The sequence below is a fragment of the Macaca fascicularis genome, chromosome 13 (assembly GCF_037993035.2).
Source record: "Macaca fascicularis isolate 582-1 chromosome 13, T2T-MFA8v1.1".
NCBI classification, from domain to species: domain Eukaryota; kingdom Metazoa; phylum Chordata; class Mammalia; order Primates; family Cercopithecidae; genus Macaca; species Macaca fascicularis.
In genome coordinates, this window is record NC_088387.1 from 83,326,748 (window position 1) to 83,343,513 (window position 16,766).

The following is a 16,766-nucleotide window of genomic DNA, read 5'->3' on the forward strand; positions in this document are numbered from 1 at the left end:
TCCTTTGTCTTTCTCAGGTATATATTACAGGATGGGAGCCCATATATGCGGTCCATGAAACAGATTTCAAAAGAAAAGCTTAAAGCAAGGCGGAACAGAACTGCATTTGAAGAAGTGGAAGAAGACCTGAGGCTCTCCCTTCACCTCCAGGATCAGGATTCTGTCAAAGATGCAGTGCCAGATCAACAGTTAGATTTTAAGCAGCTCCTGGCCCGTTATAAAGGTAACATGCCTCCTGGGGGAATATTATAACTATGCCAAAGATTTCTAGTATTCTTTCTTACCATGATGTGGAAGAATAAAAATATGATTCTTGTTTCATAGCTACATTGCCTTTAATTCATCGGAGAAACCTTAAACCTAGAAAAATAGCTCAGATACATATTTAGAATATAATTGTTACTCTATTTGCCAATGGGTTTTTTTTCTAATTATAAAAGAAATATGTACTCATTAGAGAAAAATTGTGAGGTAGTAAAATGTAAGTTATATTCTTGTATATTTTGTAGCTTTTTATTTTGATGTGATTTCAAATTTACAGAAAAGTTTGCAAGACTAAACAATGAACTCTTATATATCCTTTACCCCAATTCATCAGTTGTTAATGTTTTGCTTCATTTTTTGCTTTATCATTTGCTCTGGATGCATGTATTTTTTTTTTTTTTTCCTGAATCTCCTGAGAGTAAGTCGCAGATATGACGCTCCTTTACCCTGAATACTTTAGTATGATTTTTCTAAGAACAAGGACATTCTCTTACATAACCACAGTACAGTGATCAAAATGAGGACGTTTAACACTGATACAATTATATAATTCACAGTCCATACTCAGATTTGAACAATCATCTCAATAATGTTTATTTTTGCTATATTTTCCTGATTCAGGATCCTATCATGGATCATATATTACATTCAGTCATGTGTTCTTAGTCTCCTTTGATCTAGAACAGCTCCTCATCCTTTGTCTTTTAGTGACCTTGATATTTTTAAAGATTATTTTGTAGAATGTCTATTCATTTGGGTTTAGTATTTCCCCATGATTAAATTTAGGTTATACATTTTTGGCTGGAGCATCACAAAAACGATCTTGATTTCTCAATGCATCATATCAAAAGGCACATGGGCCCTGTGGTGTTGGTTTGTCCCATTATTGGCAATGTTAACTTGTTCACTTGGTAAAGTGATGTTTGCTAGGTTTCTCCCCTGGATAATTACTATTTCTTTTGTAGTTAATAAGTCACTTATAAAGCAATATTTGACATGATTTTAAAATCCTTTAATATCCCACTAGTTTTAGCATTATTCATGGGCTTTTAAAATAACATCTTTTGAGGCCTACCCTGTGCTGAGCTTTTTATGTATGTTGGTAGGTACTTCCTCCTCCCATGCCAGACTCTACTCTTTGTTCCTATGTGGTCTTATATCCATATAAGCTAAACTGAGCCCATAGAAACCCCAGGATTACTACTTTTGCTTTCTTCCTTGAAGCCTAGACTAGAAGCAGATCTCAGCTGCCCTTCTTTCTCCTTTTTCCCTAGACTGTCACCCCTGTTCCTCTTAGTTCTTCCCAAAAAGGGGTGTTTATCATTCATGAGTAAGAGCTTCCAACCCATTACTGCTTCTATAGGATAAGAGGCAAATGAATTTTCCTTTTTCTCCATCTACCAAAGACAGTTCCCAATCCTGAATGTGGAATGGTAATCACCAAGGAATTAAGATATTAGCCATTGTTCTGTTGTTTAGGAAGATAAGCATAGCTCCCTAACATTTTATTTCATCTTCCCAGTATTGAGAGATGTAAAGCTAAGAGAATGGACTTGTATTTTATAGACCTGGGTTCAACTCCAAGGCTCTCATAAAACCAGCTAATGATCTTGAGCAAGTTCTTTATCATCTCTGTGCCTCAGTTTCCTTATCTATAAAGTGGAGTCATTTAGAGGAGTATAATACAAACCCACAAGGATAGTGCCCAGCTAGTAAGTACAGATCTGTGATTCTAATTAAAATATGTCTAACTCAAAAATTTGTGTTCTTTTTATACATCATACCAACTGATAATTCCCATTCCCTTATTCCATTAAATTATGGAACAAGAAAATTCCTTTGAGGTTGGGCACGGTGGCTCACGCCTGTAATCCCAACACTTTGGGAGGCTGAGGCAGGAGGATCACATGAGCCCAGCAGTTCAAGACCAGCCTGGGCAATATATTGAGACCTTGTCTCTACTACAAATGTTTTTTAAAATTAGCTGAGCATGGTGGTTGGCACCTGTAGTCCAGCTACTCAGGAGGCTGAGGGGGAGGATTGCTTGAGCAATGGGATTCAAGGTTGCAGTGAGCTATGATCGCACCAGTGCACTCCAGTCCCAACAGAGTGAGACCCTGTCTCAAAAAAAAGAAAATCCCTTTGGCATCTCTTTCAAAATTTTGGAGTTTTCTTTTAAAATTATCACTGAATCTAATCCATGACTTTCTAATTTTAAGCACAAAGGTTACGAAAGTTCAGAAAGTACCTTTGGGACCTCCTTTTTAAGGAAGGAGAATGGAGGACTTGAGGTCAGGAAACATGACTCTGCCACCAGCTTCTGTATGGTACGGGGCTGATTGCTTAGCTTTTCTGAGCTTCTGGTTCTGTTTTTGTTTTTGTTTTTGTTTTAAAGTCCTTACAAAAATTAGCCAGGCGTGGTGGCGCACGCCTGTTTGGGAGGTTGAGGAATGAGAATCTCTTGAACCCAGGAGGCGGGGACTACAGTGAGCCAAGATTACACCACTGCACTCCAGCCTGGGCAACAGAGCAAGACTCCATCTCAAAAAGAAAAAAAAAAGCCTTGAACTGGTTGATCTCAATGTTCTCTTTCACCTTTCAGCAAATTAAATAATGTTTCCTAGCTCAATTTTTAAGGCATGTTCTAGTTTTTCTTTGAAAAAATTAATAATTGGTCATTTAAAATATATTATTGATTTGGCTGGGCACAGTGGCTCATGCCTATAATCCCAACACTTTGAGAGGCTGAGGCCAGAAGATTGCTTGAGCCCAGGAGTTCAAGACCAGCCTAGGCAACATGGTGCTGCCTTGTCTCTTAAAAATTTTTTTAAATTAGCTGGTGTGGTGGTATGCACCTATAGTCCCTGCTACTCAGGAGGCTGAGGTGAGAGATCATTTGAACCCCAAGGGCCAAGGCTGCAGTAAGCCATGATCATGCCACTGTATTCCATCCTGAGCAAAAGAGTGAGACCCTGTGTCAATAATAATAATTTAAGAAAACAAAACTATGTTCAATTTTCTTTTTTCAATTAGCTGATCCTTTCTTCTTTTTGAAAAGTCTGGCTTTTTGGAATCTTGGCAAAGAAAAGTGATTCCTGCTCCACCTTGCTCACCCAACCACACCCTTTTTTGTGCAGCCTGTTTCTTCCTTTTTTTCATTTTTGACCAACATGGCATTCACTCCACTAGAACAACATTGTTTCAAAACTGCTTTTTTCTTTCTTTTTTTTTTTTTTTTGAGATGGAGTCTTGCTCTGTTGCCTGGCTGGAGTGCAGTGGCGTGATCTCGGCTCACTGCAACCTCCACCTCCTGGGTTCAAGCAAGTCTCCTGCCTCAGCCTCCCAAGTAGCTGGGATTACAGGCGCCCACCACCACCACCATGCCCGGCTAATTTTTTTTTTTTTTTTTTTTTGTATTTTTAGTAGAGACAGGGATTCCCCATATTGGTCAGGCTCGTCTCGAACTCCTGACCTCAGGTGATCCGCCCATCTCAGCCTCCCAAGTAGCTGGGATTATAGGCGCCCACCACCACCACCATGCCCGGCTAATTTTTTGTGTGTGTGTGTGTGTATTTTTAGTAGAGATGGGGATTCCCCATATTGGTCAGGCTTGTCTCGAACTCCTGACCTCAGGTGATCCACCCATCTCAGCCTCCCAAAGTGCTGGGATTACAGGCATGAGCTACCACACCCAGCCGAAACTGCTTTTGTCCCTCTTCAAACTTCTCATATAGAAAGTTTCCCTTCCTTGGTACCAACTATAGTTATTTTGTTCCAATTAAACTGTAGTTAGGGCGATAGGTCATTAGGAGGGCCTGAGAAGAAAGGACAGCAGTCTTTGAAGAGTTAGTCACCCCAACAATATACTATTGCTTTTAAAAGAGCTGAGGCGGCCAGGCGCGGTGGTTCACGCCTGTGTCCCAGCAGTTTGGGAGGCTGAGGCTGGTGGATCACAAGGTTAGGAGTTCGAGACCAACCTGACCAACATGGTGAAACCCCATCACTACTAAAAACACAAAAATTAGCTGGCCGTGGTGGTACGCGCCTGTAATCCCAGCTACTCAGGAGGCTGAGGCAGGAGAATCGCTTGAAACCAGGAGGCGGAGGTTGCAGTGAGCCAGGATCACGCCACTGCACTCTAGCCTGGGTGACAGAGCAAGACTCTGTCTCAAAAATAAAATAAAATAATAAAATAAAAGAACTGAGGCTTGTAGTACATCCTACAGAACTACATCATTTACCAGGTCACGGATAGATTAGGAGATTGTGACTGGGGAGATTGTGAGGGTCTATGAATAGACTCCACAGGTGTTATTGAAGACATTACAATCACATTTATTTTTCAGGGAAAATCCATCACTTATCATTTTCTCAAAGGAACCTAAAGGTTCAGCGAGTCACTGTTATAAAAATGCTGGTGAAAGTTGTGGTCTCTGTCCATTGATTGCCATAGGTTAGTGTTATCTGGACTAACAGCATATCTCGTTCATGATTTGATTGAATCTAGAAGTTTCTAAAATGTATTTGACTTTGAATTTTGTTTCCAGAACGCAAGCTTTCAATAAATATTTGAAGGGTAAAAGAGGGGAAGGAACAAGGAGAGTAAAAACTGGCCTGTCTGGGTCTTTCTAACAGGGGCAGGAACCTGCTCTTTAGGTCATTGTTCAAGCAAAACTTACTTCTGATGAGGCTAGATTTTCTGGGAAACTAAATGAAAAAGGTGGGCTGGGTGTGGTGGCTGTAATCCCAGAACTTCGGGAGGCTGAGGCAGGAGGATTGCCTTACCCCAGGAGTTCGAGACCAGCCTGGGCAACACAGTAAGACCCCGTGTCTACAAAAAATAAAATAAAATTAACCAGGCATGGTGGTGCATGCCTGCAGTCCCAGCTACTCAGGAGGCTGAGATGGGAGGATCACTTGAACCTGGGAGGTTGAGGCTGCTGTGAACTGTGATCACACCACTGCATTCCAGCCTGGGTGACAGAGCAAGACCCTGTCTCTAAATAAATAAAGAAAAAAGTTCATTTCAGTACATTAAATGTTAACATCTATGCTATTAAATCAAACCAACACTCACCTAATTCACAGGCAAATTGTATATGGTATAAATATACAATAAAATACATCAACAAGGTATAAATATCCTTCTCATTTTTACCTTTCTTTCTTTCAGGGGTTAGCAAGTCAGTCATCAAAACAATGTCCATCATGGATTTTGAAAAGGTGAATCTTGAATTAATAGAGGCCTTATTAGAGTGGATTGTGGACGGAAAGCACTCCTACCCTCCAGGTAACTGCTTCTTTATTCAGGCCTGAATGATCCACAAATGAAACACTCAGTCCTTGGCTAAATGGGAGTCTACTTATGATTGTTTGAATTACATGCAAACTCTTTGCACACAGGCTACAAGGCAGTGGGGTTAAGAGCACAGGCTTTGCAGTCTGGTAAACTTCCCAGCTCTGCTATTCAGGAATCTTGTAACCTTGAATAAAGTCCTGATCTTTTTGTTTGTTTCGTTGGTTGGTTTTTTTGTTTTTTTGAGATGGAGTTTCGCTCTCTTTGCCCAGGCTGGAGTGCAATGGCATGATCTCAGCTCACCGCAATCTCCGCCTCCCAGGTTCAAGCGATTCTCCTGCCTCAGCCTCCTGAGTACCTGGGATTACAGGCATGTGCCACCACACCTGGCTAATTTTGTATTTTTTAGTAGAGACAGGGTTTCTCCATGTTGGCCAGGCTGGTCTCAAACTCCCGATCTCAGGTGATCTGCCTACCTCGGCCTCCCAAAGTGCTGGGATTACAGGCGTGAGCCACCATGCCCAGCCTAGTCCTTATCTTTTCTATGCTTCAATTTCCTTGTTGTGAAATGAAGACAGTAATAAATCCTGTTATGTAGAACTATTCTGGGGATTAAAAGAAACCATAGGTAAGGCACTTAGCACAGTATAGTTAAGGCCCAGTAGATACTACCCCTAATACTGGTGAGATTATAATTATAATAATACAGGCCAGGTGTGATGGCTCACACTTGTAATCCCAGCACTTTGAGAGGCCAAGGCAGGTGAATCATTTGAGCCCAGGAGTTTGAGATCAGCCTGGAAAACCCCATCTCTACAAAAAAATGCAAAAATTAATCAGGCATGGTGGCACATGCCTATAGTCCTAGCAAGGGGTTGGAGTGGGAGGATTGCCTGAGCCTGAGAGGTGGAGGCTGCCGTGAGCCATGGTTGCACCACTGCACTCCAGCTTAGGCAACAGAGAAAGACCCTGTCTCAAAAAAAAACCAGAAAAAAACCACACACCACGTTTTGTATGTTATATGTATTACATACTGCATTCTCTTTTGGTTTTTGTTTGTTTGTTTTTGTTTTTTCTTGAGACAGGGTCTCACTTTGTTGCCCAGGCTGGAGCGCAGTGGCATGATGGTGGCCCACTGTAACCTCTTCCTCCCGGGTTCAAGCAGTCCTCCGGCCTTAGCTTCCCGAGTAGCTGGGACTGCAGGTGTGCACCTCCACACCTGGCTAATTTTTGTGTTTTAGTACAGACAGGGTTTTGCCATGTTGGCCAGTCTGGTCTTGAACTGCTGACCTCAGGTGATCCACCCACCTTGGCCTCCCAAAGTGCTGGGATTACAGGCGTGAGCCACTGCACCTGGCGTACATACTGTATTCTTATAATAAAGTAAGCTAAAGAGAAGAAAATGTAACTTAAAAAGTTATAAGGAAGAGAAAATATATTTACTATTCATTAAGTGGAAGCAGATTATCATAAAGGTCTTCATCTTTGTTGCCTTTACATTGAGCAGGCTGAGGAGGAGGAAGAGGAGGGGTTCCTCTTGCTGTCTCAGGGGTGGCAGAGGTGGAAGAAGTGGAAGGGGAGGCAAAAGAGGGATGCATGCTCATTGCAACATTAAGGAAACATTGTAATTTCTGTCTGACTTTGCTCTTTCATTTCTTTAAAAATGTTCCTATGTAGTACCAATCCTTCCCCTGTTTGCTTTGGTTTCAGTGCTGTATCATAGAATGGTCCATGTCATAATAGAAGTTAAAAGTAGTCTTGAACCTTTCTGCCAGATTGTCTAATGTCAGTTTGTTTGCTGGCACTGCTGCTGCTTCTATGTCTTCCTCATTGTCTGGCACTGGTTCGGAAGCATTCATCTCCATCAAGTCGTCTTCTGTTAATTCCCCTGCTGTGGTGTTTGCTGGCTCTTGAATTTCTCCAAGATCCATATCTTGAAATCCTTCACCACTGCCACTATCTCCCCACCTTTATTCTATATCCATAATCTCTTTTATGATTTTCTCAATTGTCTTATAAATCCTGTGAAGTCATGTACATCTGGACACAGCTTTGTCCAGCATCAGTTTATTGTTTTACGCTTGATGGCTTTTGCACTTTTTTTTGTAACTACCGTGGCATCTTCAAGGGAATAATCCTTCCAGACATTCATGATGTTCTCTCTATCAGAATTCTCTTTTGTAGCATTGACAGTCCTTTCCATAAAGTACCCTGTATAATGAGCCTTAAAGGTCTTCATGAACTCCTAATATAGAGGCAAAATTAGAGACGTGTTTAGGGGCAAGTAGACCACTTCAGTGTCTTCGATGTTGAACTCATGGGGTTCTGGGTGGCCAGTGGCACTGTCCAATATGAAAAGAACTTTGGCAAGGTACTTCCTGATTCCAGGGACAAAGCATTGATGGAACCAGTCCAGAAAAGGGGTTCCCACTGGCCAGCCTTTCTTTTACAACCAGAACACTGACAGCTGGTGTTTCTTCTTTCCCTTCAAGACCAGGGGTTAACTTTATAGACAGGGCAGTGCTGATCATGAACCCGACTACATTTGCACAAAAGAGTAGAGTTAGCTTATCCCTTCCTGCCTTAAATCCTGGTACTCATTTCTCTTCCTTACTAATAAATGTCCTTTGTGGCATTTTTTTTCCAGAAGAGGGCACTTTCATCAGTTATTTGAAACCTTTTCAGGCAGATATCGTTTCTCCTCAATGATTTTCTTAATGGCATCTGGGAACTCATCATCTGATGCCTCTTGGTCAGCAGAAACTGCTGCTTCTGTTATCTTGATATTTTAAAAGCCAAACCTCTTTCTAAAATTATCAAACTATCCTTTGCTGGCATTAAATTTCCCAGCTTTAGATCCTCCCTTCCATTTGCTTTAAGTTGTCGTATAATACTTTGTTTTTTCTTGAATCATATAGGTATGCCTTATAGCAATCTTGCACCCACATAAAAACTACATTTTCAATGAGATAAAAAGGTATTTCTCAAAAAGCACAGGGTTTTCACACTTGCTGGCGTAGCTGCAGTGACAGCTTCACAAATTTCTTTTTCTTCTTTCACAATGGCCCTTACTCTGGATTCATTTATCTGGAAATGGCAGGCAACCATAGTTACAGACCTCCATCTGCAGTACATATTCAGCAATTCACCTTTTGCTTGTAATATCATGACTTTTCTCTGCTTCTCGGGAGTACTTACAGCATCACTAGTGGCACTTTGTATAGGTCCATGATGTTATTCAAGGTTTACAGTATTCCACTAAACACAATGAAAAATACACAAGAACCACAAAGATCACTTTTTACTGTAATATACAATTTTCTGACAAAGCAAATGACTTACTTGGAGATGATTAGTGTCACAATACATTTTTTAAGTGGATTCTCACAACACTTGAGCTCACTGCAGTAGCAACAGGAGGTGGCTACAAAATCATTTTTTTAATAAAGTTATTACCCCAGTATACTGCATTATAGTTCATTGTATTCAGTTGTGATTTAATACTGCTTTTTTTTTTTGAGAAGGAGTTTCGCTGTTGTTGACCAGGCTGGAGTGCAGTGGCGCGATCTCGGCTCACCGCAACCTCTGCCTTCCAGGTTCAAGCGATTCTCCTGCCTCAGCTGGGATTACAGGCATGCGCCACCATACCCGGCTAATTTTAATTTTTTTAGTAGAGACGGGGTTTCACCGTGTTGATCAGGCTGGTCTCGAACCCCCAACCTCAGGTGATCTGCCTACCTCAGCCTCCCAAAGTGCTGGGATTACAGGGATGAGCCACCGCGCCTGGCCTGATTTAATACTGCATTTTTACATTTGTTCACCTTTCTCTAGATGCATATGGCACCAGGTATGCTCCATAAGTGTGTGTGTGTGTGTGAGTTTTGATAAATTTAACTCTTTATAATAGGTTTGTGTGTATTTTATGATATACTATTTCATGATATAAATAATAAAATAGGCTAGTATCTATAGGTGTCTTATGCATTCATGACATGTCTCTTTCTTAATTTTTTTCATATTTCTAGGCTATGCAGTTTGTGTGCTAGTTTTTTTTCAAATTGTCACAAATCTCCAAAAATTTTCCAATATATTCATTAAAAAAAAATTGCCAATGAGTAGACCTGTGCCATGCAAACCGATGTTGTTCGAGGATCAACTGAACGCTTATTATGGTTAAACACTATTACTACTACTGTACACAGAGCAATCACTACTTTTCTCCACTCACTGTCTTCCCATCCCGAGAGCCTTCTTAACTTCACTTGCAGTCCCTTGTCCCTAGAATTAATACTCCAAATCTTCTCTTAACTAAATCCTTTATTTTCTTCAGGTTTCTTCTCAATTTACCTCTACAGACCACCCTATCTGTTGTCTTGCCCTACTCCCCTTACTCTATCATAATATCTAAAAATAGGCCGGGTGCTATGGCTCACGCCTGTAATCCCAGCACTTTGGGAGGCCGAGGCAGCCGGATCACTTGAGGTCAGGAGTTTGAGACCAGCCTGGCCAACATGGGGAAACCTCATCTCTACTAAAAATACAAAACCTAGCTGGGCATGGTGGCGGGTGCCTGTAATCCCAGCTACTCAGGAGACTGAGGCAGGAGAATCGCTTGAACTCAGGAGGTGGAGGTTACAGTGAGCCAAGATCGTGCCACTGCTCTCCAGCCTGGGCTACAAGAGCATGACTCCATCTCAAAAAATAAAATAATTCATTTTAATTGTAGCACTTAACAATGTCTGAAATTAGAATTTTGCATACTGACTACCTCCTTCAATAGGATGTAAGCTCCTTAAGAGTAGAGATTTCAGCCAGGCGCCCTGGCTCACCACCAAGCAACAAGAGCAAAACTCCGTCTTAAAAAAAAAAGAAAGAAAAAGAATAGACCGTTCTTGTTCACCACTATATTTCTCAGACCCTAGAACAGTGCCTAGAATATTTAGGTACAGAGTAAATATTTGTTGCATGAATAAATGAATGTAATCATTAAATGGAATAATAGATCAAAAAATTACTTTATGTGGGCTGGGCATGGTAGATCATGCTTGTAATGCCCACCTTGGGCACTTTGGGAGGGCGAGGTGGGCGGATCACCTAAAGTCAGGAGTTCAAGACCAGCCTAGCCAACATGGCAAAACCCCATCTCTACTAAAAATACAAAAATTAGCCAGACATGGTGATGGGCACCTGTAAGCCCAGCTACTTGGGAGGCTGAGGCAGGAGAGTCATTGAACCCAGGATGTGGAGGTTGCAGTGAGCCAAGATTGCGCCATTTCACTCCAACCTGGGTAACAGAGCAAGACTCTGTCTCTTAAAAAAAAAAATATATATATATATATATATAAAATATATATATGTGGTCATAAAGAAGAGAAATGGGAATGGCTGCTTTTTTCTGCTTACACTTTAATCATTACATGGTTTTCTTTTCCTTTTTTTTTTTTTTGAGACAGAGTCTCTGTCACCCAGGCAATGGAGATGCAGTGGCGCAATCTCAGCTCTGCAACCTCCACCTCCTGGGTTCAAGCAATTCTCCTGCCTCAGCCTCCCGAGTAGCTGGGACTATAGGCATGTGCCATCACACCCGGCTAATTTTTGTATTTTTAGTAGAGATGGGGTTTCACAGTGTTGGCCAGGCTGGTATCGAATTCCCGACTCAGATAATCTGCCTGAGTCAGCCTCCCAAAGTGCTGGGACTACAGGCGTGAGCCACCACACCCGGCCCATTGTGTGGTCGTCTAAAGAGACTTGTGAGCCTTAAAAAATTATTTAAATGCCTTATTTTTACTTGGCAAGTAGTGAGTGTTGGCTAATGCAGTATCACTTCACTGGACTGAATATCTTGTTTCTTTTTTTTTTTTTTTTTTTTTTTTTTTGAGACAGTCTTGCTCTGTCGCCCAGGCTGGAGTGCAGTGGCAGGATCTCGACTCACTGCAACCTCTGCCTCCCAGGATGAAGCAATTCTCCTGTCTCAGCCTTCCAAGTAACTGGGACTACAGGTGTGCGCCACCATGTCCCCCAGCTAATTTTTGTAATTTTTTTTTTGTGTGTGTGTGTGACAAAGTCTCGCTGTGGAGTGCAACGGTGTGATCTCGGCTCACTGCCTCTGCCTCCTGGGTTCAAGTGATTCTCCTGCCTCAGCCTTCCAAGTAGCTGGGATTACAGGTGCCCACCACCATGCCTGGCTAATGTTTTTGTTTTTTTAGTAGAGACGGGGTTTCACTATGTTGGCCAAGCTGGTCTGGAACTCCTGACCTCAGATGATCCACCTGCCTTGGCCTCCCAAAGTGCTGGGATTACAGGCGTGAGCCACCGCGCCCAACCTATGTTGTTTCATTCCAAATGAGAAGACTATTGTTGAAAAAAATCAGCCGGGTGTGGTGGCTCATGCCTGTAATCCCAGCATTTTGGGAGGCCGAGGTGGGCGGATCACCTGAGGTTGGGAGTTCAAGACCAGCCTGACAAACATGGAGAAACCTCATCTCTACTAAAAATACAAAATTAGCCGGGTGTGGTGGTGCATGCCTGTAATCCCAGCTACTCGGGAGGCTGAGGCAGGAGAATTGCTTGAACCCGGAGGTGGAGTTTGCAGTGAGCCAAGATCATGCCATTGCACTCCAGCCTGGGCAATAAGAACGAAACTCTGTCTCAAAAAAAAAAGAAAAGAAAAAGAAAAAAATCAAGCATAGCAAAAAAATCATAAATGAAGAAGAAATGTTAGAAAAGTACCTAAATTTTATAATCCCAGCTCCTCGGAGGCTGAGGCAGGAGAATTGCTTGAACCCAGGAGGCAGAGGTTGCAGCCAGCCAAAATTGCACCGTTGCACTCCAGCCTGGCAGCCTGGGGGACAAGTCAAAAAAAAAAAAAAAGAAAGAAAGAAAGCAAGGAAGGAAGGAAGGAAGGAGGGAGGGAGGGAGGGAGGGAGGGAGGGAGGGAGGGAGGGAGGGAAGGAAGGAAGGAAGGAAGGAAGGAAGGAAGGAAGGAAGGAAGGAAGGAAGGAAGGAAGGAAGGAAGGAAGGAAATTACCTAAATTTAAAGCAGAGTAGATATAGTGACGAGGAAGTCAGTGACATATGTGACATATTTGTGAACATTAAAGATATCCCGGACAGATGAGGCACATAAAAATATAGACAAAATTTTCAATTCACAAATAATAGTGTGTTTTATCATCTTTAATTTTGTGGCTTTTTTTTCTTTGTATTTTTCTTTTTGCTTATCTTCTCTTTTAATAAATAATTTTTTTTTTTTTTTTTTTTGAGACGGAGTCTTGCTCTGTCGCCCAGGCTGGAGTGCAGTGGCCGGATCTCGGCTCACTGCAAGCTCCGCCTTCCGGGTTCACGCCATTCTCCTGCCTCAGCCTCCCGAGTAGCTGGGACTATAGGCACCCGCCACCTCGCCCGGCTAGTTTTTTGTATTTTTTAGTAGAGACGGGGTTTCACCGTGTTAGCCAGGATGGTCTCGATCTCCCGACCTCATGATCCGCCCGTCTTGGCCTCCCAAAGTGCTGGGATTACAGGCTTGAGCCACCGCGCCCAAATTTTTCTTTTTGAGACAGAGTTTCACTTTGTCTCTCAGGCTAGAGTTCAGTGGCCCGATCACAGGTCACTGCAGCCCCAACTTCCTGGCTTAAGCAATCCTACAATTTCCATCAGCGTCTCCAGTAGCTGGGACCACAGGCATGTGCCACCATGCCCTACTAAATTTTTAATTTTTTGTAGAGACGGTGTCTCCCTATGTTGCCCAGACTGGTCTCAAACTCCTAGGCTCAAGCAGTCTTCCCATTTTAGCCTCTCAAAGTGCTGGGATTACAGGCATGAACCACCACACCTGACCTCAATAAAATTTTGTGGCATTTTAGCAGAGAGGATCATGGGGTATGTAATGGAAAGAACATGGATCTGATGCCAGAAACCCTAGGTTTGTGTCCAAGTTCCATGCCTACTAACTCTGTGACCTGAGTCTGAAGTTACTGACTCACTAGTAGGAGTACTAGTAGCCTTCTTTTTTTTTTTTTTTTTTTAATTGAGACGGAGTCTCACTCTGTGGCCCAGGGTGAAGTACAATGGCACAGTCTCAGCTCACTGCAACCTCCACTTCCTGTGTTCAAGTGATTCTCGTGCCTCAGTCTCCCGAGTGGCTGGGATTACAGGCATGTACCACCATACCAGGCTAATTTTTGTATTTTTAGTAGAGATGGGGTTTCACCATGTTGGTCAGGCTAGTCTCGAACTCTTGACCTCAAGTGATCCACCCACCTCAGCCTCTTAAAGTGCTGGGATTACAGGCCTGAGCCACCATGCCTGGCCACTAATAACCTTCTCAGTGGATGGCTATGAAGATTAAATGAGATAATATACGTGAGCATTCTTTGTTACTATGAAGTATTTTTTTTAAATGCTGTAAGATCTCTTTCAGCCTTCATCAGAGTTCCAGTTTTGTGATAATTCAGATTCCTCATTTGTTTAGTGGGAAGGATAACTATGACTGAATAATAGGTTATGAGTTCCCTGCTGACAGATGCTTGTTTTATATCCCATTGCACTTCACATGGAGCTGACGTAGGTACCCAATAAATATTTGTGGGAATAAAGGAGAGGCTGGTGAAAACAGTACCATTTTTCTCCCTGAATAAAGCACAAAAGAAGGTGACTATTGTTGAGTGAGTGACTGCTCTTCACACAGAAATATACTATAATCAGTTTTCATGCTTATTTTCTTTAATGTAAAATTTAAAAGCCCATAAACTGTTAATATGATAGGGTTAGTTAATGGGCTGTCTCTAAAATATATCTGAATTTAGATTACCAGATTGGCCAGCCAGTTATAGTTTCCTTTTCTCATTTCCAGTAAAATGTTTATGGATTTTATTTATTAATAGAGAGAATAGTCTTCCTGTCTTATAAGGTTAGGAGAATACCTCTTCCTATAGAAATTTAGGCCGGGCGTGGTGGCTCACGCCTGTAATCCCAGCACTTTGGGAGGCCGAGGTGGGCGGATCACAAGGTCAGGAGCTCCAGACCATGGTGAAACCCCGTCTCTACTAAAAAAAAATAGAAAAAATTAGCCGGGCGCAGGGGCGGGCGCCTGTAGTCCCAGCTACTCGGGAGGCTGAGGCAGGAGAAAGGCGTGAACCCGGGAGGCGGAGCTTGCAGTGAGCCGAGATTGCGGCACTGCACTCCAGCCTGGGCGACAGAGCGAGACTCCGTCTCAAAGAAAAAAAAAAAAGAAATTTAATGTCAAGGCCAGGTGCAGTGGTGCATGCCTGTAGTCCCAACTACTCGGAAGGCTAAAGCAGAAAGATTGCTTGGGCTCAAGAGTTCAAGACCAGCCTGGGCAGTACAGTGAGACCTCGTCTCTAAAAAAATAAAAAAAGAAATAGAAAGTAGCCAGTGGGGCCAAGTGCGGTGGCTCACGCCTGTAATTCCAGCACTGTGGGAGGCCAAGGCAGGCAGATCATGAGGTCAGGAGTTCGAGACCAGCCTGACCAACATGGTGAAACCCGTCTCTACTAAATATACAAAAATTAGCCGGGTGTGGGGCGCGCGCCTGTAATCCCAGCTACTCAGGAGGCTGAGGCAGAAGAACCGCTTGAACCCAGGAGGCGGAGGTTGCACTGAGCCAAGATCACATCATTGCACTTCAGCCTAGGCAACAGAGCAAGACGCTGTCTCAAAAACAAACAAAAAAAATAACCAGTGTACTGAAAAAGTGTATTTAAAGAGCTTAGCTAGGCCAGGCACAGTGGCTCACGCCTATAAACCCAGCATTTTAGGAGGCTGAGGTATGTGGATCACTTGAGTCCAGGAGGTTGAGACCAGACTGGGTAACATGGCGAAACCCTGTCTCTATTAAAAACATAAAAAATTGATGGCGTATACCTGTAGTCCCAACTACACGGGAGGCTAAGGTAGGAAAATCACCTGAGCCTGGGGAGGTTGAGGCTGCAGTGAGCCGTGATCATGCAACTGCACTTCAGCCTGGGTGACAGAGCAAGGCCTTGTCTCAAAAACTAAAAATTAAAATAAAAAAAAGAGCTTAGCTAATAATTCTTGGCATTATACTGATAGACATTATACTTTTCCACACCTCAGTTTTTCTGGTTATAGAAGGATAAATCTCCATTTTGTCCTTATTAAGTCAGAGAATATATAAAACATGTAATTTTTTATTTCTTTAAATCCTCTGGGACTTTACAAAGAAAATAAAAATGATAGTGAAAATTTCTTTTTTCTTTTTGAAAAGGGTCTCGCTCTGTCACCCAGGCTAGAGTGCAGTGGCGCAATCTTGGCTTACTGCAACCTCCGCCTCCCCTGGCTCAAGCGACCCTCCTACCTCAGCCTGCTGAATAGCTGAGACCACAGGCGAAATTCTCAGATTATTGCATATTTTGGTTAAAAACAGCTTTATAATCTATATTAGTGTTTCATTTACTTCATTTATCATATCGATTGTTTTTTAAAAAAAAATTTCATTGTTTCTTTTCTGTGCCTATGCTTACCCACATATTGATTCTTTTTATATACCCAGGTGCTATACTTGTATTTTTACCAGGACTAGCAGAAATCAAAATGCTTTATGAACAGCTACAGTGTAATTCTCTTTTCAACAACAGACGTAGTAATCGGTAAGCTAATAGCTTTCTATATTCTTAATCATCCATTGCAGTTACCTGTAAAGATATCACCCTCTTTGGACCCTGGAAGAGTACGACTCTTCGAGCATACATTTGTTTATGCCAGCTGGAAATGAACAAACCTATTTGCTGCAGGAAATCAGTTATTCCCCTTTTATTAAAGAAAAATATTCACCAGGTGTGGTGGCTCATGCCTGTAATCCCAGCACTTTGGGAGGCCGAGGCGGGCGGATCACCTGAGTTCAGGAGTTCGAGACCAGCTTAACCAATGCAGAGAAACTCCATCTCTATTAAAAATGCAAAATTAGCCAGGTGTGGTGGCGGGCGCCTGTAAACCCAGCTACTCGAGAGGCTGAGGCAGGAGAACAGCTTGAACCTGGGAGGCGGAGGTTGCAGTGAGCCGACATCACACCATTGTACTCCAGCCTGGGCAACAAGAGTGAAACTCCGTTTCAAAAAAAAATTCTCTTCACATAGCATAGTGACTCAGCAAATTTGCATGTAATTTTAGATGTCAGAGCCCCAGAGAGTGGGGGAGGGTGGGGGAAAGGCAGCGTTAGTAACAACAA

General features: G+C 42.5%; 1 protein-coding gene across 3 annotated transcripts in view; it reads left to right on the plus strand.

Moving 5' to 3' along the window:
* Nucleotides 1-16,766, plus strand: part of DHX57 (DExH-box helicase 57) — a 76,285-nt gene that overhangs the window by 31,464 nt on the left and 28,055 nt on the right. For all 3 annotated transcript variants that reach the window (XM_074011934.1, XM_005576070.4, XM_045369469.3), the window contains exons 12-14: nt 18-223; nt 5,438-5,554; nt 16,092-16,188. In XM_074011934.1, coding sequence (XP_073868035.1) covers nt 18-223; nt 5,438-5,554; nt 16,092-16,188 — 420 coding nt within the window. The remainder of the gene's footprint in view (nt 1-17; nt 224-5,437; nt 5,555-16,091; nt 16,189-16,766) is intronic.